This window comes from Ovis aries, chromosome 8 (assembly GCF_016772045.2).
Source record: "Ovis aries strain OAR_USU_Benz2616 breed Rambouillet chromosome 8, ARS-UI_Ramb_v3.0, whole genome shotgun sequence".
Classification (NCBI taxonomy): Eukaryota; Metazoa; Chordata; class Mammalia; order Artiodactyla; family Bovidae; genus Ovis; species Ovis aries.
This window is the reverse complement of record NC_056061.1, coordinates 31,984,217-32,007,540: the sequence shown is the minus strand read 5'-3', so window position 1 is coordinate 32,007,540 and position 23,324 is coordinate 31,984,217. Positions and strand designations below refer to the sequence as shown.

Sequence of the window (23,324 nt, the reverse complement as noted above, 5' to 3'; positions counted from 1 at the left end):
AGTGTAGAAGGGTTCCCTCTTCTCCACATCCTCTTGTAGATTTTCTAATGAAGGCCATTCTGACCTGTGTAAGGTGGTACCTCACTGTAGGTTTTGATTTGCATTTCTGTAATAATTAGTGATGTTTAGCATCTTTTCACGTGTTTGGCCATCTGTATGTCTTTTTTGGAGAAAGGCCTATTAAGGTCTTTTGCGCGTTTTTCAGTTGGGTTGTTTTTGTTGTTGAGTTGTATGGGCTGTTTGTATATTTTGGAGATTAAGCCCTTGTCTGTTGCATCATTCACAACTATTTTCTCCCATTTCGTAGATTGTCTTTTTGTTTTTTTAAAAAAGTTTCCTGTGCTGTGCAAAAGCTTATAAATTTGATTAAGTCCCATTTGTATATTTTTATTATTTCTATTGTCTTGGGAGACTGACCTAAGAAACATTGGTACAATTTATGTCAGAGAATGTTTTGCCTATACAGGAGCTTTATGGTGTCATGTCTTATGTTTAAGTCTTTAAAAGCCATTTTCAGTTTATTTTTTTGTGCATGGTGTGAGGGCATGTTCTAACTTGATTGATTTACTTGCAGCTGTCCAAATTTCCCAGCACCACTTGCTGGAGACTTTTTCCCATTTCATATTCTTGCTCCTTTGTCAAAGATAAATTGACCATAGGTGTGTGGGTTTATTTCTGGGCTCTCTATTCTGTTCCATTGATCCATATGTCTGTTTTAAACCAGTACTACCCTATTTTGATTACTGTGGCTTTGTTGGATTGTCTGAATTCTAACGGGTTATGCCTGCCCTCCTGCTTTGTCTCTTTCCTCAGGATTGTGCTGGCATTTCTGGGTCTTTTATGGTTCCATATAAATTTTTGGATTATTTGTTCTAGTTCTGTGAAAAATGTCATGGTCAATTTGATAGGGATTGAATTAAATCTGTAGATTACTTTGGGTAGTATTGCCATTTTAGCAATATAAATTCAGTCCAAAAGCATGGGATATCTTTTCTTTCAATCATCTTTTAATTCCTTTATTAATATTTTATAGTTCTTAACTATAAGTTTATTCATATATATATATTTGATGCAATGTTAAGAATATTGTTTCTCTTTTACATTCCTTTTCTGATATTTTATTGTTAGTGTGAATGCAATCAATTTCTGAGAGTTAATCTCGTATTTCCTAAATTCATTTATTAGATCCTTTCGTGTGGAGTCCTTAGGGACTCCATATCCATTCATCTGTCGATGAACATTTAGCTTGCTTCCGTACCTTGGCTATTGGAAATAGTGCTTCTGTGAATATTGGGGTGCATGTTTCTTTTCAAATTATAGAGTTTTTGTCTTTTCTCGATATGTACCCAGGATTGGGACTGTAGGATCAAATAAATGGTAACTATTTTTAGCTTTTTAAGGAACCTCCATATTGTTTTCCAGAGCGCCAATGTAAACTGTACCGATGTGCATTCCCACCAACAGTGTGGGAGGGTACCTTTCTCTACATCCTCTCTAGCATTTACTTTGTAGACTTTTCAATGATGGCCATCCCGACTGGTGTGAGACATTTTAAAAAGACATTTAATAAAATTTTGTTAGGGCTTTTTATCTTTCAAATTAAAAATAATGCCTAGAGGGCAAAAACCAAGAGAAATTTTAAAAATGGTTTCTTGTTTGCTATATCCTGGTGGGTCTCATGGATGCAAGTCCCATTGGCTTTCAAAGCTAAATATTTTGTCTCTTACATGCAAATCTTAAAAGCTGGAGTGCCTGATATGAGGTCCAAACCATTTTCTTGTCATGGAGAAGCTTGGAGTTGTGGGTTTCCTCCTGACTGTGGGTAGCCATGCCAGGGGGGGTGTATACTAAGACTGTGTCTCTGCCTCCTACCTGGTTTGATGTGGGTTTCTTCTCATTCATCTGATGTGTTGGGGTTGCTCATCTAGTAATTGGATTTCTTTTAAAACACATTGTTCTGAATGTAACTGTTGATTACATGTGTCTGTGGGAGGAGGTAAGTTCAGGACCTTCTAGTCACCGTCTTGAATGGAACCCCTCATGCTTTTCTATTTTCTTACTAGACTAGTGGGTAAGAGTGCTGTCTCCATTGTCCCGCCTCCAGGGTTCACTGCTCTGCTGCTTACTTCCTGCAAGGGAAGTTGGACCTTTGCTAAGTGGGGGTAATGGTAGTATGTGGTTTTATGTTTGAGGACAAACATCTCTGCACACCTGGAATGCTTTGAGCACAGGGGATTAAATGAGGCAGTTTATCATCTGTCTACTCCCACTGAAGTGTCAGCTTCATCAGGGCAGGACTTTTTTTCTTTGCACTCCCAGCCTCTAAAATTTGAATGGATGCAAACACAGCTCAGTATTCTTACTCATTGGTCTCAGCCCTCATTCCTATTGGCCTGGCTGCCTACCTTCTTGCAGTCCAACCTGTGCCCTTCTGACAGCTGCTCAGGCTGGCGGTAACTCATCTTTGAGGCTCTGTAAGCCTTCTGGGCATCAGTTCTGAGGTCTTCCCGGGGACATCCTCGAGGCTGATAAAATTATCTGATAAACATGGAGTGACTGGTGACACTTTCTTAGTTGAAATGTAAATTTTCATACTAGCAGCACCATTTTTGTGTAACTGCCTAAGCTTTAGTGGGAGTATTAGGAAACATGACTAACTGCAAAGTTTTACAATATTCCAAGTGCATACATATTAAACATCATAAATATGACTTTGTCTTACTAAGGTAGCAAATGCTCTTGGCATGTTTTCAAGGCCCTGTGACGAGGCAGACTGCCTGGGCAATGTATGTGGCTTGTTCCTCGAAACACCATAGAACAATATAAGACAGAGAAGAGGGACAGAACATAAGATATAGAGGTGATGTCTAATAGGGAAGACATCATGAGATCCAGGGAGGACCCCAGCCTTTAAGTCATCCAGCATTTTAGGTTTTAAAAAGTTACCTTCAGTTTGTGTGCTCAGCTGCCCAGCTAAACTCTAGAAATGAGAATCAGCTTGGGAAAGAAAACTCCCAGATGGAGTCCAGTTATATGCTAGGCACTTGTATTAGCTTGTTTATTCCTCATGATCACCAGTTACTAAAGGACAGTTGGGATTTGAACCTGGGCCTGATTTCTTCTGGAAGCTAAGACTCTACACATTGTACTTCCACTTTCTGCTGTGAAGACCTCAGTGGGAAAGAGGATCCTGTGCAAACTTGAAAATGCAGTGAACTTGAATGGGAACATCTTGTCTGCCTGCTCCTCAAATGACCCAGCCGGTCTAGGATTAAGGCTGCTTTAGTTTATCTATACTTTTTTTTTTTCTCTCACATTGGTCAGCGGTTACATGGTAACATGGCAGTTAGCTGGTGTTAGCATCTCTGCAGGTAGCTGGTGACGATATCAGACCCTGCAGGCACTGCTAGCTAGTGGCACCGATCTTCTCTGGCGATTGGCGGGGGGGGGGGGGGGGTGGCTTATAATCATATTGTCAGTGACTGCTGCATTATATGCAGTGCTTATTTAAACAAACAATAATAGAAAACATGACTCCAGCAAAGCCGAAACATGTAGCCACATTTCACCTGGACTTGTATGTAGTGACAGGCAATGTGTGTCTAATTTTAGACCAGTTTGAGAGGTAGAGATCTCAAAAGAAGCACACATATGTATACTTTGGAGAATAGCACTTACCTGAGAAAAAAACAAGCTATCAATCAAGTAATCTTTTAAGCTAATTTTTAAAGGGTATTTTATACAAAATAGTGATTAACCTTTGCGATATTTGATGAAGCAAGACAAAGAAGCTGTTTCTTTTTTTTTTCCATAAATTAGATTACTGCTTCCCAAAACGATACCCAAAGGAATGGTATTCCATGAAATATTCCAAAAAATGCCTTATGTGGACAAGTGTGAGGCATGGTCTATTTTTCTCTTGAAGATTTAAGGTTGGGGAGACACCAAAACTTTTAAAAAAGTCTTACTGGTTTTATTTCCAGGAAGTGGTCTATGGCAATAAGAAATTTCTGATTGTAACATATGTTTGGACCATTCACTCATGTGGTCTCTTTGTTTTATGAACCTCCGTACTATGATTTCCAGGAATACTTTGTCACCAAACTGACAGACAAGTAGGTGAATAATCCTAGGTCCACTGATTTTTAGGGGGCATCCAAACCAGATGAGCCTGGATCAGCTGTCTGAGGGGTTAACACATGAGCCAGCGAGCTGCCTCTTACAGCCTCCTCCGCACAAACGGGGAGCTGGGTGGATGCACTCAGCCTCGGTGCAGGGCTGACAGTCTGACTTCACTGCTAATTCCCACAGAGAAGTGACATGATGCATGCAGAATGGTGGCAGCTCTGGGGTTACCACTCAATACAAAGGAACCAGAGAGAAACCTCCCATTCTTAAATAACATTTATTATTGTTGGAAAGAAGTCTTTCTTCATGAGAACAATGCTCACACTTATTTAAAGGTATACTGGTTATGGTTATAGAAGCAAATTTCACTGAGGTGCTCTATATGAAGTATGCCCGACTACGACTCTGAGGTCAGCAATCTAATGTTCACAAAGTGTTGGCTGCCATTAGCTATGTATCCAAACATGCCTTTTTCTTCCCCCCCTTTTAAAACATGTGCCTGCACAGGGTGGAGAAAGAAACGCCAAGGGCCTGCTAAAAAGGAGAAGCCTAGAAAAGATAAAATTCCTGCAGATAGTTCTGGCCAACTGCGGCCCATGAGTGCAGGAATAGTGTTTATGTGGGGAGGCACTGCGCCCAGTGGTTTCTCGGTTTAATGGTATGAGAGCCCTTGAGGTTTTCTGCGGCGGAGGAGGAAGAAAGAGATGCCATTTACTGAATCCAGTCGATGTTCAGGCAGCGTGCTATGAACGCAAACATGTCTGAGACTTCTTCTATCACTTTGGCTGTGGGCTTCCCGGCCCCATGGCCCGCCTTGGTGTCCACATGGATAAGCAGGGGGTTGTTCTGCTTCCGGCTGCGGCCCACGAGGTGCTGAAGGGTGGCGATGAACTTGAGGGAGTGAAGCGGGACCACGCGGTCATCGTGGTCTGCGGTGAGGAGAAGCATGGACGGGTACTGGATGTCGTCTGCCTCTGGCAGCTTCACGTTGTGCAGGGGAGAGTATCTGAAAGGCAAGGGCACTTCCATGAGGCCAGGTATCAAAAGGAGAGCTGTGCGTGTCCCCTAGGTTAATCACGGGACTGGTGGGCACAGATGCCTGTGTCGTTCATCAGCAGTGAGGACTGTGGCCAGCTGCTCCCTGTGTGACCGGGTGACCGCTGCAGACATTATGGTGGGCCGTGACTGGCCAGGGCTATTGGAGGCTGGGGAGCCCTGTCATTTATTTGGTCCCCACTTTGGGAGACTGTGTAAGAGAGAAACTCACAGGGCTTCTGGAACAACCCAAACTACATGCTCACTGACTGTCTTGAGGTGAATATTTTCATATTCTTCAGGCTGAATTTTTCGCTGCAACAAAGTGGACTGGTTGTCCCTTTGTTTATTATGAGAAAACATTCTAAATTGAAGTATAGTTGATTTACAATATTAGTTTCAGGTAATTCAATATATTCTTAGAGATTATACTCCAATTAAAGTTATAAAATAATGGCTTTATTCCCTGTGCCGTACAGCACGTCCTTGCAGCTTCTTCATTTTATACACAGTAGTTTGTATCTCTTAGTTCCTGACTTCCATCTTGCTGATTATTCTTTTAAATCACTGACTATGGATATAATAGGTGCAAGCCTTTCTTTTGTTGAAGAATTTGAAGTCCACAGTGTCTGGCAGCTTTTTGTCTGTTTGGTATGTATAAAATCTTTATTCTGATCTCAGCTTGATAGACTTAGGAAGAACACAGGTGCCCCCTGGGCCTAGTTTCTGTCTGAAAACCAGGGAACCTGAGCTGGTCTGCTGACCTGCTGGCTCCCAGTCCAGCAGAAACTGACTTTGGCCAATGGTGAGAAAGTTAGTGTAGGAGGAACCTTCTGAAGCATAAGATAAATTTGCAGTTAACAAAAGGTTTTTAAAAACTAAGTACAGTCAGATTAAATGCTTCATGCTAATTAAGTAAAGTGAAAGAAATCTCTTGAGTATTTCTTCTTTACTTTTTAGTCAATACAGCTGTCTTATTTCTCAGAGTGTTCAGTATTAATGAATGAACTATTTTAGTAGAGTTTTATTTTGTAGAGTGAATAGGCAAAAATAGTAAAATTTCTGCTCAGTTAACCAAGTCAAGACTAAAACCTTCTAGGGTTTAGTCTCCTAATGGGTTAAGATGGGAGTGACAATGGATCTGTTTTCTGATCTCACTTCAGAGGATTTTTGGATCAACCCTGGTCCTCCGGATAAGGATTAGTTCTGTGGGAAAACAAGCTTGGAAATTCTTTTTATGACTAATACCTCTCCCTACCTCAAGATTCAAATACCACATTTATGTATTAAGGATTCTGAGAAGTTCCGTAGGGAAAAAAATAAGTCTGTTAGGCTTTATTTATCCCAGCCATTCACAAACTTCGAAATCTAGATCTTTTTTCAGGGAGGATCCCCTCCAGTGTAGTGGATTCAGTTCTCTGCTCACTTGGGAGCAGATGAGAGGACATGTAGCCCTGTGAGTGCTAGGCTGGAAAAATTAAGGTCTGAAATAGGGGTATCACTGATGTCTTGACAGAAAAAAATATTAAGGACTCTTTTATTGCTTTCAAATTAATTTTAGGAGTATTGGGTTCCAGTGACTATTTTGTTGCCTTCAACATACAATTAATTCAGTCTTTTCAACTGAGTATAAATGGGACCTCACTCCCTAAGTGCCTATTTTCTCTGTTAATTTGAACTATGACTCCTTCAGATATTCAGCTTTCACCAGGATGTGTCAGTGGGGTTACTTGTATATTTTTAAAGTTAAACTTTTCCCCCTCCTACAGAACAGAATATAGCAGTTTGAAAGTATTAAATTAAAAAAAAATCCAAGTCATTTTAGCCAAATATCTAAGTGGAGAACTAGCCATAGAAAGCACATCAAATGGAGGAAAAAACACCTGACTTGAGAAACTGAAGTTATTGTATCAAAATCTATAGTTGACTGAGAAGACTGGGACAGGGGACACAGGCTCCTGATGCTATATTCCAAGGGCAATTCCTTAATACTGCTGGTAAAACCCCCCAGATCCCTGCTGGGGGAAGTAGAGAGAACCAAGAGCCAAAGAAGAATGCAGCTTACAGTCTTGAGAATCTAGATGTTTGCTATTTTCTCGCTGTTATCACCAAAGTGGTTGAGGGATATAAATATTTCAATAATGCAGTAGTTTCAAATATGGGCTTCTGGGTGGCTCAGTGGAAAAGAATCCACTTACCCATGCAGGAGATGTGGGTTCCAACCCTGGGTCAGGGAAAGTCCCTGGAGAAGGAAATGGCAACCCACTCTAGTATTCTTGCCTGGGAAATCCCATGGATAGAGGATCCTGGAGGGCTACGGTCCATGGGGTTGCAAAAGAGTCGGACACAATTTAGCAACTAAGCAACAACAAAGTTTCAAATATAAGTGGTTATACTGAAAGCACAAAATAAGTTGAACTGTCCTTGCATGTGGAGAAGGCAATGGCACCCCACTATGGGACTCTTGCCTGGAAAATCCCATGGACGGAGGCGCCTGGTAGGCTGCAGTCCATGGGGTCGCTAAGAGTTGGGCACGACTGAGTGACTTCACTTCACTTTTCACTTTCATGCTTTGGAGAAGGAAATGGCAACCCACTCCAGTGTTCTTGTCTGGAGAATCCCAGGGTCGGGGGATCCTGGTGGGCTGCTGTCCATGGGGTCACACAGAGTCGGACACGACTGAAGCGACTTAGCAGCAGCAGCAGCAGCAGTACTTGCATATAGTCCTATTTCCTTATTTTTTAATTGAGAAAAAGAATCCTATATATATTTATGTTATAATGATACCTTTTTTAAAATTAGTTTTTAATTGCTGGATCAACAAAAAAACGCACAGATTTCTTATTTCATAGTAAGTCAGAAGTCTGAGTTGGTTTGACGGGGTTCTCTGGCTGTCTCAAGGTTGAATCAAGTTGTTGGCTAGCTGGGCACTTATTAAAAAGTTCTAGGGGAAACTCTACTTCTGGACTCATTTCAGTTGGCAGAATTCAGCTCCACAAGGCTGTAGGACTGCGGTCCTCATTTCTTTGCCAGCTATTGATTAGGGTTGGCCCCCTAAAGGGGGTAAAGGCCCCCTTCCTCCATTTTCAAAGGCAGCAATGGTGGGTCTAGGTCTCCTCGTGCTTCCAGTTTCTCTCATCCTTTTTGCTGCATCCCTGACTCTTCTCGCCAGAGACAGTGCCCTGCCTTTAAGGGTCTGTCATTAGATTAGGCCCTCTTGATAATCCAGGACAATGTTTCCATTCTGGTCAGCTGACTAGTAATCTTCATTTAATTTGCAAAGTCCCTGTGGAGCAGTCCACAGATCAGTCAACCACTGAAGAACTAGGGGGACAGGGATCCTGGAGGACTATCTTTAGAGTTCTGCCATCACATCTTTGTTATTTTTGTTCAAGACCAGATCAGAACTAGGAAGACAGATAAGTATCCCCACCACGTATCCTGCTTTTGCAGTGAATTACATGTAAACATGAGATACTGAAGAGGACAGTCAAACATACCCTTTTGACTATGTTCAGTATTCTGACATCAAATCGTTAGCAACACAAATACATCAATATGAATCAAAACCTTACTTGATAAGCCATTCAAAATGTTGTTTGTTGTCTGAGCACCCATAATCAGTCGTCCAGGCGTGACCAATGGTATATTTATGGAACTTCAACATGTCCATTACTCCAACTTGGGCAATAACACAACCAAAGAGGTCAGGACGCTGATTGGCACAGGTAGCTAAAAATCAAGATAGAAAAAGGAGGTCGTCCATCATTAAATATCTGTCATAAACAAAACCAAAAGAGAACAAAACAACACGTAAATGTTTTCTGAATCCTGATGGTCTTTTTTGTCCATAAGCACAGGAAGAAACTATCAGAAATCACTTGCCCAAGAGTCTATAAGGTTTCCCCCGCTTCTAGTATATATCCGAGAAGTGGAATATTTTCATCAGTAGTAGACACATAACTCTTCACGAAAATCTCTTGAACTTTCTGTAAAATCTGTGCTGCTCCCATCCCTAGCTGCGTTCACAGGTGATGCAGGATATTAACAAACTTACGCAGGATCTCAAAACGAGCCTGAGATATTGTGACAGAATAAGAAATACCTATTTAATCTTTGTCCCTGGTTCCTAGAACAGATCTCCTAAAACCCTGGAGAGTTTCCTGAGTGACAAGGTGAGAGGAGTATTTTTCATAATTCATAACTAACGCCTCTCAACCATATCTGAGCTCATGCTAATGAGGTGGCTCTTGCTGGGTCCCTAGACAGCTTCAGGATGGGGGCCGGTGGACCAAGGGACTGACCTTGTGATAGGACTGGATCTTCTGGTCCCACCTCTGACGTCTGGGGAGAGCAGTGGGGCTGGAGATAGTGACTCATGGCTACTGATTTAATCAATCCAGCCTGTATAACAGAACCTTCATAAAAACCAATGGAGTTTGGAGAGCTCCTGGGTTGGCGAACACATGGAGGTGCTGGGACTGTGGTGCACTAACAGGGCCTGCAGGCTTGGCACGCACCTGCCCCAGCTATACATCTCCTCTGAAATGTTCCCAAATTTTATCCTTTATAACAAACTGGTAAATGTTAAGAGTGTTCCTGAGAGTCGCTTAGTTGTGTCCATCTCTTTGCGACCCCATGGACTATACAGTCCATAGAGTTCTCCAGGCTAGAATACTGGAGTGGGTAGCCTTTCCCTTCTCCAAGGGATGTTCCTAACCCAGGGATCGAACGCAGGTCTCCTGCATTGAGGGCAGATTCTTTACCAGCTAAGCCACAAGGGAAGCCCAAGAAAACTGGAGTGGGTAGCCTATCCCTTCTCCACTGGATCTTCCTGACCCAGGAATCGAACTGGGATCTCCTGCATTGCAGGCAGATTCTTTGCTACCTGAGCTATCAGGGGAGCCCTAAGAATGTTCCTGAGTTCTATCAAATTATTGAACTTGAGGAGGGGGACCTGGGAAACCCCGGTTTATAGCCATCAATCAGAAACATGAGAAGTCCAGGACTTGTGATTGGTGTCTGCATTGGGGACTGTCCTTTGGCTCTGTGCTAACTCTGGGTAGTGTCAGAATGGAACTGAATTCTGCGACACCCAGTTGGTGTCTGGAGAGTTGGGAGTAATGGTTGGTGTGGGACCCACCATCCCACCCCTTCCTGCATTTGGCATCAGAAGTGTTGTAAACAGCAACAGTTGATATAGGTATAGCTCAAAGCAGAACAGAGCCTAAGACCCAATTCAGAGCTCTATCAGATACTGACATATTTTCTTGTCTTGTTTTAAAAATGCTCTTCTTTGTATACTTAAAATTTTATTTTTTTGATAATTCAATAAATGTTTATTGAAAATCTGCCATGTGCCTTGCACTAGGCAGGGCGCCTGGGGATGTCAGTGAATAATTTAGTGGGAAAGATGAAAGAAGTGAATGGGCAGTTACAGTGTGCCATTCACTTCTGTTGAGAAAGTGCGGGTACTATGGAGGAAGGGTGTAGGCCAGCATAATGAAGTTGGGGAGGCTTTGGGAGGAAGTAACGTCGAAGCTGGCATGACTAGGAGTTAGTCGAGAGATGTGAACTTTTCCTGCCTCTGGCAAGAAAGCTCCCACTGCAGTGTAGACGTCAGTGCTTATTCACAATACCGATTTCTGAGTCCCACCCCTGCAGATCTCCTCCCCGCTCAGAGGTGGGAGGGGCAGGAAGATGTTCTTTAAAGAAGCACTTTAGCATCTTGATGGACAAACTCCATCTCTGAAGGTCCCATAAAGGACCTGGTTTATTAAAAGGCATAAACCAATTCCTGAAAATACAACTCCAAAAATGGACTTATTGGATGAACCAGTAAATTACAGCACAATTCTCCCACTACTAAAATCAGGTGGTATTTTCAACATCTTTTCCCATTAAATAGTTTAGATTCACCCTAAGTTGTTCTTTCTTTTATATTAATACTTGTTTAATTCATATGAAAATTTAGTTGGCTCAAACTCGAAGTATACTAGGAATCAGACCACTTCTGATTACTTCCATCATCACACCCAGGTCCACGCCAGCATCTTCTCCCACTGAGACAGAAGCCATCTAGCTGGCCTCCTGTTTTTCTGTCCTCGCCTCTTCTGCCTACCCTAACATAGCAACGGATCAATCCATGATCCTGATTTTAAAACATGTCAAGTTATACGCCACTTCTCTGCTCAAAACTCACCCAAAGGCTTCTCATGTCAGAGTAAACCATGTTCTCTCTGACAGCGGTGAGGCCTGGTTTAGGTTCCCACCATCCCTAACCTCTCCCATCACTCGCCCTTGCTCTCTGTGCCTAGCCACAGACACGGGTCTCCAGGCCGCATGTGGGCCTTGGGCACGTCATGTCGCCTGCCTCAGCTAGCTAGAATGAAAGCTCCATGAAGGTGTTGTCTGTTTCACTGCCGACATATTTCCAGTATCTGAAAAATTGCCCAGCACTTGCTCAGTACATATTTGTTGAATAGATAAATCAAATTTGTGGTTATTTGGTATTTAAGAATATTATCCATATCCTTTCTCAATTTTTCTTTAAATTGAAGTATAACTGACATAAAGTGTATTAGTCTCAGGTGTACAACAGCGATTTGGTATTTTTATGCATCACAAAATGATCACCATAAGTCTAGTTACCATCTCATCACATAAAGTTATTAAATATTAACTATATTCCCTATCTATACAGTATATCTCTGAGATATTCTATCACAGTGTTTGCACCTCTCAGTTGCCCTCATTCATTTCACTCACCTTTCCATCCCACTCCACTCTGGCAGCCACTCATTTTTCTGTATCTATTATTAGTCTGTTTGCTCAATTGTGTTTTTACATTTCTCATATAAGTGAAATCATACGGTAACTGTCTTTCTGACTTATTTTACTTAGCATAATACCCTCTAGGTCCATGCATGTTGTCGCAAATAGTGAGATTTCATTCTTTTCTATGGCTGAGTAGTATTCCACTGTGTGTATATTATACATATAAATCTTCTTTATCCATTAGTTTATCAGTGGGCACTTAGGTTGCTTTCATATCTTAGCCATTGTGAATAATACTAGAATGAACATAGGGGTACATATCTTTTTGAATTAGTGGTTTTGACTTCTTTGAAAAAAACTGCCCAGAAGTAGAACTGCTGAATCATACAGTTGTTCAATTTTTACTTTTTAAGGAACCTTCACCCTGTCTGTATAGTGCAGAACAGCTCACATTCCCACCAGTGCATGAGGGCTCCCTTCCACTTCAGCCTTGTCAACACTGATTACTTGTTGTCCTTTGGATACAAGTCCTAACTGACGGGTGTGAGGCGGCGTCTCACTGTGGTTTTGATTTGCATTTCCTTGATGATTAGTACCACTGAGCATATTCTCATGTGTCTACTGGCCGTAAGTGTATCTTCTCTGGAAAAATGTCTATTTAGGCGCTCTCCTCATTGTTAACTGTTTGTTTTTGGTGTTGAGTTGTATGGGTTCTTAGGCTATTTTGGACATCAAGCTCTTAGCAGATATGTTGTCTGGAAATACCTGCTCGGGTTCAGTAAGCTGCCTTTTCATTTTGGTGGTAGTTTTCTTCGCTGTGCAAAAGCTTATTAGGTTGCTACAGTCCCATTTGTTTGTTCTGCTTTTGTTTCCCTTGCCTGAGGAGATATATCCAAAACAATTTCATGAAGACCAATTCAGTGTACTGCTTATGGTTTCTTCAAGGGGTTTTATGGCTTCAGTTTTTCTAAATATTTTTTTGAGTTCATTTTCATATACGATGCGGGAAAGTAGTCCAGTCTGACTCTTTGGCATGAAACTGTCTAGTTTTCCCAACACCATTTATTGACAAGGCTATCTTTTTCCCACTGTTTGTTCTTCCTTCCTTTCTTGTGGATTGACTATATATGTGGGTTTATTTTGGGGTTCTCTGTTTTGTTCCATTGACCTTTATGTCTGTTTCTATGCCAGTACCATATTGTTTTGGTAACTAGAGTTTTGCAGTACAGTTTGAAATCAATGACCATGACACCTCTAGCTTTGTTCTTCTTTTTCAAGACTGTTTTGGCTATTTGGGGTCTTTTGTATTTCTTATTTGTTCCAGTTCTGCAAAATTGCCATTGATGTTTTGGTAGGATTTGCACTGACTCTGTACACTGCCTCGGTAGCAGGGTGATTTTAATAATGTTCACTCTTCAAACCTATGAGCATAGTCCATCTTTTAGGTGGTTTGTGCCACCTTCAGCTTCAGCACGTCTTTGTACAGGGCTTTCACCTCTTTTACTAGATTTATGACTAGGTATTTTATTCTTTTTTGATGCAACTTTAAATGGAATTGTTTTCTTAATTTCTCCTGACAATTTGTTAAGGTACAGAAGTGCAACAGATTTCTATATATGGATTTTATATCGTGCAACTTAATTAGTTCTCTGATGGTGTCTTTAGGATTCCCTATATATAGTACCACGTCACCTGCAAACAGTGGCAGTTTTACTTCTTCTCTGATTCGGATTACTTTTATTTATTTTTCCTGTCTGTTGTGGATAGGACCTCCAATGTAATGTTAACAGGAGTGGTGAGTGACTCTCTTATCTCAGTAAGACCCTTCTCTTGTTCCTCACCTTAGAGGAAATGCTTTTGGCTTTTCACTGTTGAGTATGATATTAGCACTTGTCATACATGGCCTTTATTATGTAGAGATGTGTCCCTCTATACCCATTTTGTTAAGAGTTCTTAATCACAAATGGATGTAGAATTTTGTCAAAAGATATTGAACCATCCTTACATCCCTGAGATAAATCCTACTTGATCACAGTGTATGATCCTTTCAATGTACTGGTGAATTTGGCTAGCTAAGACTTTGAAGCTTTCTATATCTATGTTTACCGGTGATACTGGCCTGCAATTTTCTTTTTGTGTGTGTGGTATCTTTGGTTTTTATATCAGGGTGATGCTGACCTTGTAAAAATAAGTCCAGAAGTGCTCCTTCCTCTTCAGCTTTCTGGAACAGTTTGAGAAGACAGTGTTAACTTTTCTCTAAATGTTTCATAGAATTCACCCATGAAGACATCTGGTCCTGGACTCTTTGTTTGCTGGGAGTTTTCTTTTTAATTTACTGATTCAACTTCATTACCGGTAACTGGTCTGTTGATACTTTCTTCCTGATTCAGTCTTGGAGACTGTAAGTTTCTAGGAACTTATCCATTTCTTCTAGGTTGTCCACTTTACTGTGCATAATTATTCATAGTATCTTAGGATCCTTTGCATTTTTAATGGCAATGGATGTGATTTCTCTTTCATCTCTGATTTTCTTTGGCCCCTATCTGTTTTTCTTGATGAGTCTGGTAAAATTTTTTCATCATCTCAAAGAAACAGCTCTTAGTTTTATCGATCTTTTGTACTGTTTTTGTCTCTTTTACTGCTCCAATTTTTATTATTGTAGTCACTTTAGGTGTTAGCTTCCATTTTCATTTGTCCCTAAGTACTTCTTAATTCTCTCTTTATCAGTGACCCACTGGTTGCTCAGTACCATACTGTTTAGTCTCCGCTTGTCTTCTGCAGTTTTTCCTTGTAGTCGGTGTCTAATCTCATACTGTTGTGGTTGGAAAAGATGCTTGATGTAATTTCAACCTCCTTAAATTTATTCAGATGTATTTAGTGGCATAGCATACGATCTATCCTGGAGAATGGTCCATGTGCACTTGAAAAGAATGTGTATTCTGATGCTTTTGGATAGAATGTTCTTAGTCTATCTAATCTAATGTATCTTTAAAGTCAGTATTTCCTTAATGATTTTCTGTCTGGAATGTTAGTCTCCTGTTATTGTTTTACTCTTCGGTTCCTCCCTTTATGTCATCAATATTTGCCTTATACATTTAGGTACTTCTCTGTTTGGTGTATAAATATGTTTTTAAAATTTTATACTATAGTTAATTTACAATGTGTGTGTTTTAGGTGTATAGCAAAGTGACTCATATATACATATACACATATCCATTCTTTTTCAGATTCTTTTCCAAGAGGTTACTATAGAATATATGTTCCCTGTGCTATACAGTAGGTCCTTACTGATTACCTATTTTATATATAGTAGTGTGTCTTTGTTAATCCGACACTCCTAACTTATCCCTGCCTCCCCTTTTTCCTCTAGTAACTGTAAGTTTGTTTTTGAAGTTCTTTTTTTTAGAACTGGTTTTTTCTGTCCAGCTTGTATGGTTTTCATTATTCTGTTTTCCATGTCTCTGATCCATTCCCTGTATCATCTAATCTACTGCTGATTCCTACTAGTATATATATATGTATTTTTTATTTCAGTTATTATAGTCTTCACCTCTTTTTGGCTCTTTTTATTTTCTGTCGGTTAAACTTCTCACCATGTTCATCCATTCTTCTCCTGAGTTTGTGGAGCGTCTTTATGATCATTACCTTGAGCTATTTATTGGATAAAATTGCTTATCTCCACTTTGCTTAGTTCTTCTTCTAGGGGTTTTATCTTGCCTCCTTAGTTTAGAACATAGTTCTGTCTTTTCATTGTGCCTAATTCTCTGTGTTTGTCTCTGTGTATGAGGTGGGTTGGTTATGTGTTCTGAGCTTGGACAAGTACCCCCATGTAGCTGATGTTCCCCAACAGCAGTGGACTCCCATGTGGTGGCCAGTCACACGGTATAGGGTGCCTCCTCTGTAGGCTGCATGAGCCTTCTGTGGTGGCAGGGCCAACTACTTTCAGTATGCTGGCAGGCAAGGCCTGGTATGCACGAGCAGAGCTGGTGCCAGTCTGCTGGTGGGGAGAGTGCTGATGGGAGCCGGGGGGTGGGGGGGGACTCCAAAATGGGGCTTGTCAGCACCAGTGTCCTTGTGGTCAGATAAGTTCCCCCAAATGGCTGCCCCCAGCATCTGTGTTCCCACTAGGGAGTCCCAGTTGCCTCCTGTCCCTCTGGGAGGTTCTCCCAGATTAGCAAGGAAATTTGACCAGCCTCCTTTCAAATCACTGCCCATATGCTGGGACTTGGGACATGTGGGATTTTGTGTGCACTCTAAGAGTGGAGTCCCTATCTCCCACAGCCCTCTAGCTCTCCTGAAAGGAAGACCAGATGTTCTGGGGGCTTGTCTTCCTGGTGAGGAGTCTCTGGACGGCGAACCTGCTGTGGGTCTTGAACCTCTCTCTCTCTCTGGGAAGGATTACCCTACAGGTGTGATTATCCCCCCATTTGTGGGCTGCCTGCCTGAGGTTGTAGGTCTTGACTGTACCATGCATCTGCCTCTCCTTACCATCTCATTGTGGTTCCTTCTCTGTATCTTCAGTTGTAGAAAGCGTCAGTCTGTTAGTCTTCAGGTTGTTCTCGTAGTTGCTCTGTAAACAGCTGTTAATTTGGGTGTGCCCATGGAAGAAGGTGAGCTCAAAGGCTCGCCATCTTGGCCACATCTCTACCCTTCCCAAATCTAAACAAATTATTCTGGACATACACATTTTACCTCCATGGGAAAATGTTTTCTTCCAAGTCTATATTATATTGGGGTAAAAAAGTAAGGGTAGAAGAGTAAGGGCAGGAGTTCCGGTTTTGACACGAGTCAGTGTATTTCAAAGACAAGGAAACAGTGAATGTCAAAATCCCCTGAGAACAGAACTGAAAGCTGAAAATTGTCACGTGTGCGTTTTAGGTTGAGTCTCTCTATGCTAACCTACATTTGTAAAACGGCCCCTCACCTCCTAGTGGCACTGGAGGTGGGACCCAGCAAGCCGAGTTCAGGCCCACTGTAAATGTCCACTGCAACGCTGAGTACTGCTGAGAGACAAAAGCAAAGCAAAATTTCAGTAGCTACCGAAAGACAGGGAAATCTCCTTAGAGGCAGTGCCACACAGAGGTGGAAAGAGCAGAATCTAGAACCACGGTGCTCACCGTCAACCCCAGCATCACCACCACACTAGCAGGCTACTCTGCGTCTCAGAGCCCCGTCTCCCAGGCTGCATGCACGTCAAGGGCTCAGCACTGGGCCTGGCACACAAGGTGCTCAGCAAAGGTAAACTGTGACTGTGGCTATTTCATTGCTCTTAAGCTGTGGATCCGTCTTTGCATGGACCTCATTTTCCTTTATGACTTCTTTCTCTGCACCCACAGCGTTTAGCGTCCCATGGCATTAGGTCTTCAACCAGCATTTATACCTAATGGTCACAGGTGGGTAGCATAGTCAGAGGGGTGTTATTTGATTCAGACCTGTGCTCCCTGAACTCTAGAGACTTGTGGGCTTGGTCTGTGGGAAGGGAGTCCCACGCAGGGAAGGGTTAGAACTGTGGTCCAGAAGAACTCAGAACAGGGAGGAGGAATGGCTGTTCAGGGTCTGATGAGCTGAGTCAGTAGTTGTGTCTTCATATGTCATTTATTAGATACCCAAATACAAACAGGTTTTGCTTTTTCTGTACCATTGCTGCCATCCATGAGCCCAAAGTAAGTCAGAGTATCTGAAAACTCCAATAGTTAACTAGTAAAGTACAATGAATAAAACCAGTTCTCACCTACTAAGAGGCCTCCATTTGAACCTCCATTAATAGTCAGCCTCTTGGGAGACGTGTAACCTTCCTTGATAAGATATTCAGCAGCACACTGAAAGTCATCAAAACAGTTTTGTTTGTTGGCCAAGATACCACCTATAATGTGCCAAAGTGAAAGATAAGTTAATTAACAAAATACTAAAAAAAAAAAAAAACAAAGAAAGAAAGAAAAATCAGCAAAAACATTTTAACATAAGAGGAATTCAAATGATGATAAGGCATAGTTTCAACTATTGATCAACTTAAACACAATGAGCTAACACTACATTTAGAAAAATGCCTCAATTTATGCACTATGGAAATCCATCATGAGTACCACAACTGCTAATCCATACAGTGCCTTTGTATTTTTCTAAAACCTCTTAGAACTTAAAAGGCAAATGCCCCAAAGGGAGCAGATGATCTGTTATGATGTCAGACAACCATGAGAATAAAAACGAGAAAGCATGTCATCAACACGAACTTGTGTTCTGGGAGGAGCTGGGCTCACTGACACACGACTTGGAGCAGAACTGAGTCCTCCACGGGCTCCACAGAGTATGCGACGATGGAGGTGAGCTCACTGCCTCTTCCCTGGGAAGATGAAAGTGCTCTGCACGGAGGGGCTCATGTCTCACCTCTCCTCTCTGCAGGACTTTGAGATGGGTAAGTGATTTTGAGAACTAAAGCTCTCCAATTTTGCTCTCGGCTATTTATTCAAGAATTTAAGTAGGAATTCGGAGAAGGGAATGGCAACCCACTCCAGTATTCTTGCCTGGAGAACCCCATGTAGAGAGGAGCATGGAGGGCTTATAGTGCATAGGGTGGCAGAGTCGGACACAAGTGACTCACAAACACAAGCAGGAATTCGGTGATTAGGTGGGGGAATGTTGCTGCACAAAGTAGCTTATTAGTTTTAGTCTTGGCCCTGCAGCATGCAGGGTCTTCCCCTGCCAAGGACTGAACTCATGCCCTGCTTCAGCAGAACTGCAGATTCTTAACCACTGGACCACCAGGGAAATCCCCAGTTTCTCTAGTCTTTTTTTCTCTCTAGTCTTGAATGAAGAGGATCTCAAACATCTCCCCAGAGAATCTCAGCTTTCTTGTAGCCAAATGAAGCCATTAAGAGAAGACCATCTGTAAGGTCTTAGAATATCTAAGAATAAAGGCCAAAAGTCAAAGTCATGCTCTCAAAGGAATGGATACCTGAAATAACTGCCTATGAAATGAACAAAAAGTGGACATAGATCTGATTAGATATTTGAGATTAAGTATAACCATCTTTGCAGAAATTCAATTAAGGATGAAGCAGTGCTACTGAAGAAATTTTTTCATATCAAAACAAATGTTATTAAGATTTTAATCAGAAATTATCCATGAATTAGAATAGCTAGGATAACTTAGTTTCCAGGAGTAATATAATTTTGGATATATGACTATATTTTTTAAAGGGCATTAAATTTTAAAACTCAATTAACAGAATGGAATCTAGATTTATCAATGTTCAATATGACAGGGCCTAACTGAAAAGGTCCATTTGGGGTCCTTTCACTGCCTAAATTGGGAGGAAGTCTATGATCAATCTAAACACAGGTAAGCAACTTTCAGCTTCAGTCAAGCTGCAAACTTCCTTCCCGCCAAGGCTTTTGGAAAATAACTTGGTTATATTTAATACAGAGGTGAGAAAGTTGACCAAGGCCAAGGGAGGCACTCTTCCCTATCAGAGCTCAGTGGACCACCTAAGGAATGGGAGAATTTCACGGTGAAGAAGTTGGGTCCCTTGAGAAGGCCACAGTGTCAGGAGTCCATGCAGGTAGGTGTTTAAGTGTGTACATGAAAAGTTTTAAACCAGAAAATCAGGTGAATCAAGGGCTCCAGACTTAGCGTATTGGTTTGGGATGTAAATCAAACATATGGTATGTTGAGATTTTATTTTTATTCTCCCTTTCTTAGTCATCTCTTAATATCACAGTTTCACAGTATGATTTTAGTGTAACTAAACTCTAATATCAGGTCCAAGTCAAACTTCTACAATAAATTCTATGCTGTTCCAAATACAATGACAATCGATAAAGCCTTCAGGGATGACACCTGGCAGCAGTTGGCCCAACAATGGCTGGGGCCCCATGTGTTCACTGGGGACATTCATTCTTGCTAAGATGCTCAAATAGTTTTCTGTCTAACATTGGTCCTTGGGGGTGCGTGCTGAAGACCTAGGGGTCAGTTCTGAGCCTTTCCTGCCTCCTGACACCTAATAGTTGCTTAGGAAGAATTTTCTTTACAGATCTACCCTCCTCTTTGTTGATCTGATTTGATGCAGCACACCAGAGCCTCTGGCCTCAGGAGGCAGAGAAGAACAAGTAGGTTTATGGATCTGAAGGGTGGTCTTGGATGCTCTTCCTGTGGAAGAAGGGCCCCCTTGCCTGATGCTGCCCCTGGGCACTGGGGTCTGCCCTCGGGCCTGCAGACTGTCTTCCACATGATGGCTGATGTCGAGAGGGGAGTGACGGTGCCTGCCCCAAACACAGGAATAAGACAATGGAAGAGCATCTTCTGCAAGTTATTGATTCGTCTATACATTTCAGATACACACAAGCCTGGGAGACAGGGCATGCTCCATATAGAGAGAGAAGGAAAAGACAGGGCTTTAAAAATAAAGACCGCCATAATGTTTTTAATTTCCTCAAGCAACTAGATCCCATGCTTCAGGAGGCCAGAGATTGAGTCGTTAAAACCAGAAAAGAATTAACAACTGCGTTGAGTTTAATAAAAACTGCACATGATAGAGTCCCAACAGTAATGCTAGGGGGGATGCTTTGAAAACTTGGAGAAAACAAGCAAAAGATGCCCAAACTGGGACTAGGAAAGCTCTATTTTAGAGAGATTTTTTCTCTTAAGAGAAAATAACCTGGTTTTGCAGTCTGTTTTAAGAGAGCGTGGCTTTCACTGTTTAGCATTATCTGGCTAACAGAGGACACAATAAATACCAAAAGTTATCCCCCAGACTCACTTCTGACAGTGATAGATAAAAATATACCCCATATATTGCTAAAAAAATTGATTATGGTATGAAGGGGATGCTTCTGAAAAATATGTACTTCATTAAAATAGACTGCAAAGGAAAATGTGAAAAGACTGAGCTGTTAATTTAAACAGACACTGAAACTACAGTTTCAATTTAGAAAGGCGGCGATACTGTCAGCAGTGTGTCTGGAAGCATCCTTATTTTTCATCTGTCTTGTCTCTTCTGCTCCTAACCCCTCGGCTAGACTGTCCATATTTGTGTTTCTGCAGAGAACACGCCTCACCTTTATGCCATGTCTCTCCGTATTCGCCACCTCCTCTGATGTTGGCCACTGCAAGGACACCACCCATGTGTCTCACGAAGATGAGCCTGGACACACTGCGAGATGGTAAAAGGGTTAACTGCCACGAAGTGCCTGGCGAGGATCACTCTGGCTCCCTCCACCACACACGTACCCCTGAAGACACTCCACACGTGGTATCATTTGAACCGGAGCCCAGTGCTTACATAGTTCACTTAAATCAAGCAGTGTAAAACTTCTGACTGATTAACTGCAAAGCTCAGACATTTTCACGAGCATTCAGTATACCTCACTTTGAACAACTGTCTTGGCAAACAGAACACTGCCAAGCCACCTGACCCAGCCCTGGCGTGAACACCCAGTACTCGCTCCTGCTACACCATTTTTTCCAGTATCTTTCTCCAAATTAAGTTGGAAAAAAGAAAGAAAGCTCTTTCTGAAGTATGACTTTTGCACAGGTTTCTCAGAGATTTACATGTTAAACTAGGCGTGAGAGAGACAGAAGAGATCAAGGACACAGACCAGAAAACAAGAATGGAGTGCCGAGGGCTGGAGGATGTTTTCTAGAAACAAACAGAAGAAACTATAGCACAAAGCTTCTTTACAAAATTTAGATTTTATGTTTTCCTCCTTCTCTTTCCACTGACCCTAACAGTATTAGTACTGAGGTTATTTCTCTGCTTGCTGTAACTGAAATTAATTTTGCTTTGAAAACTATTTCTGAAATTGTATCATTCTTTCTTTCAGTAACTGAGGAAAGGACAGGCTTCGGCAGCCCGAGGCTCTGGATGGTCTGGGTGCTAGCTTCCTGGATGCTGAAGATCAGAGGAAGGAGAGCTGAGGTAGGTGATCAGACCAGACACTCATGTGGTCTTTCCTTCAACATTTTTCCTACACCTTGGATGGTCTCTGCTGAAACTACCAGCATATCCAGTGGCTCAGAAAAGAAAACATGTAAGTACACTTCCTTACTCATCTCAACTCCCAACACAGAACAGGCTTAATAAATACACACAATGAAAGACAAGATTTGTGGGGACCAAGGGAAGGGGGCTCAGGTGCAGATACAGTCTAGACCAGCCTCTGGCTTCTCCTACTGTTTGCAGAAGATCAGATACACAGAGGTGCCACGCTTACCTGTAGTTGGGTGTGATAGATATGTTGAAGCCACCGTAGCCATACAGGAAAGCAGGGTGAGAGCCATCCAATTTTATGCCCTTTTTATGCACAATGAACATTGGAATCTTTGTACCATCCTTGCTAGGGTAGAAAATCTAGAACAGAAGAAAGCAGAGTAGATTTCACATTCCTGAGTAAGCACTTGAATGCTTTTACATGGGAAAAGTAGGTAGTAAATTTTTTAAGATGCAGAGTGGCACAGTGAAAATCCAGTACCACTAAAGGGCTAGGTGATGACAAAGCATATTTCAGTTTTTATGGAGACAGTGTGGAGTAGTGAACTCAGGCAGACTTGACTTTGAATTCTTATTCACTGTCAAAAGCTAGGTAACCCCGGGCAAGTTGTCTATTCTCAGCCTTATTTCTTTATCCCTAAAATGTAGCTGTCATGCCCACCTCTTAGGGTCTCCATGAGGCCCAACTAAGAGAAGAGGCATTCAGTTTGCTCCTCCTGAGCATCTCCTCCCCCAGCGCTGGAAAGTCAGATTTGGCTTTTCTGCCAAACAGTCCAATTGAGGAAGACAATTTCTCTAGGAGAGACAGTTTATATTCAACCTACTCTTTACATGTTAAGACACGCTTCATTTTTCTATGTCCACCTACTAAATAAACGTCAGCAACAACAAAATGCGTGTGAGCTTTATAGGGTAAATGAGGAACAACACAGAAATCCTGTTGTTTTGATTAAACGGTGACACTTTCTCCAGTATTGATAATGAAGGCTCATCAAACCTTCCTGAATCTGGACATGCTCAGGCAAGTTCAGTTAACATTTCCAGATTCATTACATTTTGGGTAAAAGAAAGAAGAGAAAAAGGATTAGCAAGAGAACGTGAAACGCTATTTAAACAGTAAGACACACAAAAAGCACTAAGTCGCCCAAAGCTGATAATGGCTTGTTCCAGACAAAAGTCTGTAAACGGCTTTCTCTTTGGGGAAACATGGTGTCTTTGTCCCAAATGACACCTGTTAAGTGCCCCTGCTTAGAAACATCTTTCTAATAACTTCACAGTCAAAGACACAAATGTCTACAGTCACTGTAACTTGGAGCCATATTCTATCCAAAGCTTTTTAAGGTAGCAGTTCTACTGTAGGAAGTTGCCACAAAGTCTTTGGAAACAGTGAGGGGTGGG

General features: G+C 41.7%; 1 protein-coding gene across 13 annotated transcripts in view; it reads right to left on the bottom strand.

Annotated features, from left to right (window-relative positions):
* Positions 1-4,386: 4,386 nt before the first annotated feature.
* Positions 4,387-23,324, bottom strand: part of PREP (prolyl endopeptidase) — a 584,413-nt gene continuing 565,475 nt past the window's right edge. For all 13 annotated transcript variants that reach the window (XM_060419547.1, XM_060419550.1, XM_060419545.1 and 10 more), the window contains 5 exons: positions 22,150-22,286; positions 20,995-21,089; positions 17,672-17,803; positions 8,739-8,895; positions 4,387-5,134 (listed from right to left, as the gene is read on the bottom strand). In XM_060419547.1, coding sequence (XP_060275530.1) covers positions 4,840-5,134; positions 8,739-8,895; positions 17,672-17,803; positions 20,995-21,089; positions 22,150-22,286 — 816 coding nt within the window. In that variant the 3' untranslated portion in view covers positions 4,387-4,839. The remainder of the gene's footprint in view (positions 5,135-8,738; positions 8,896-17,671; positions 17,804-20,994; positions 21,090-22,149; positions 22,287-23,324) is intronic.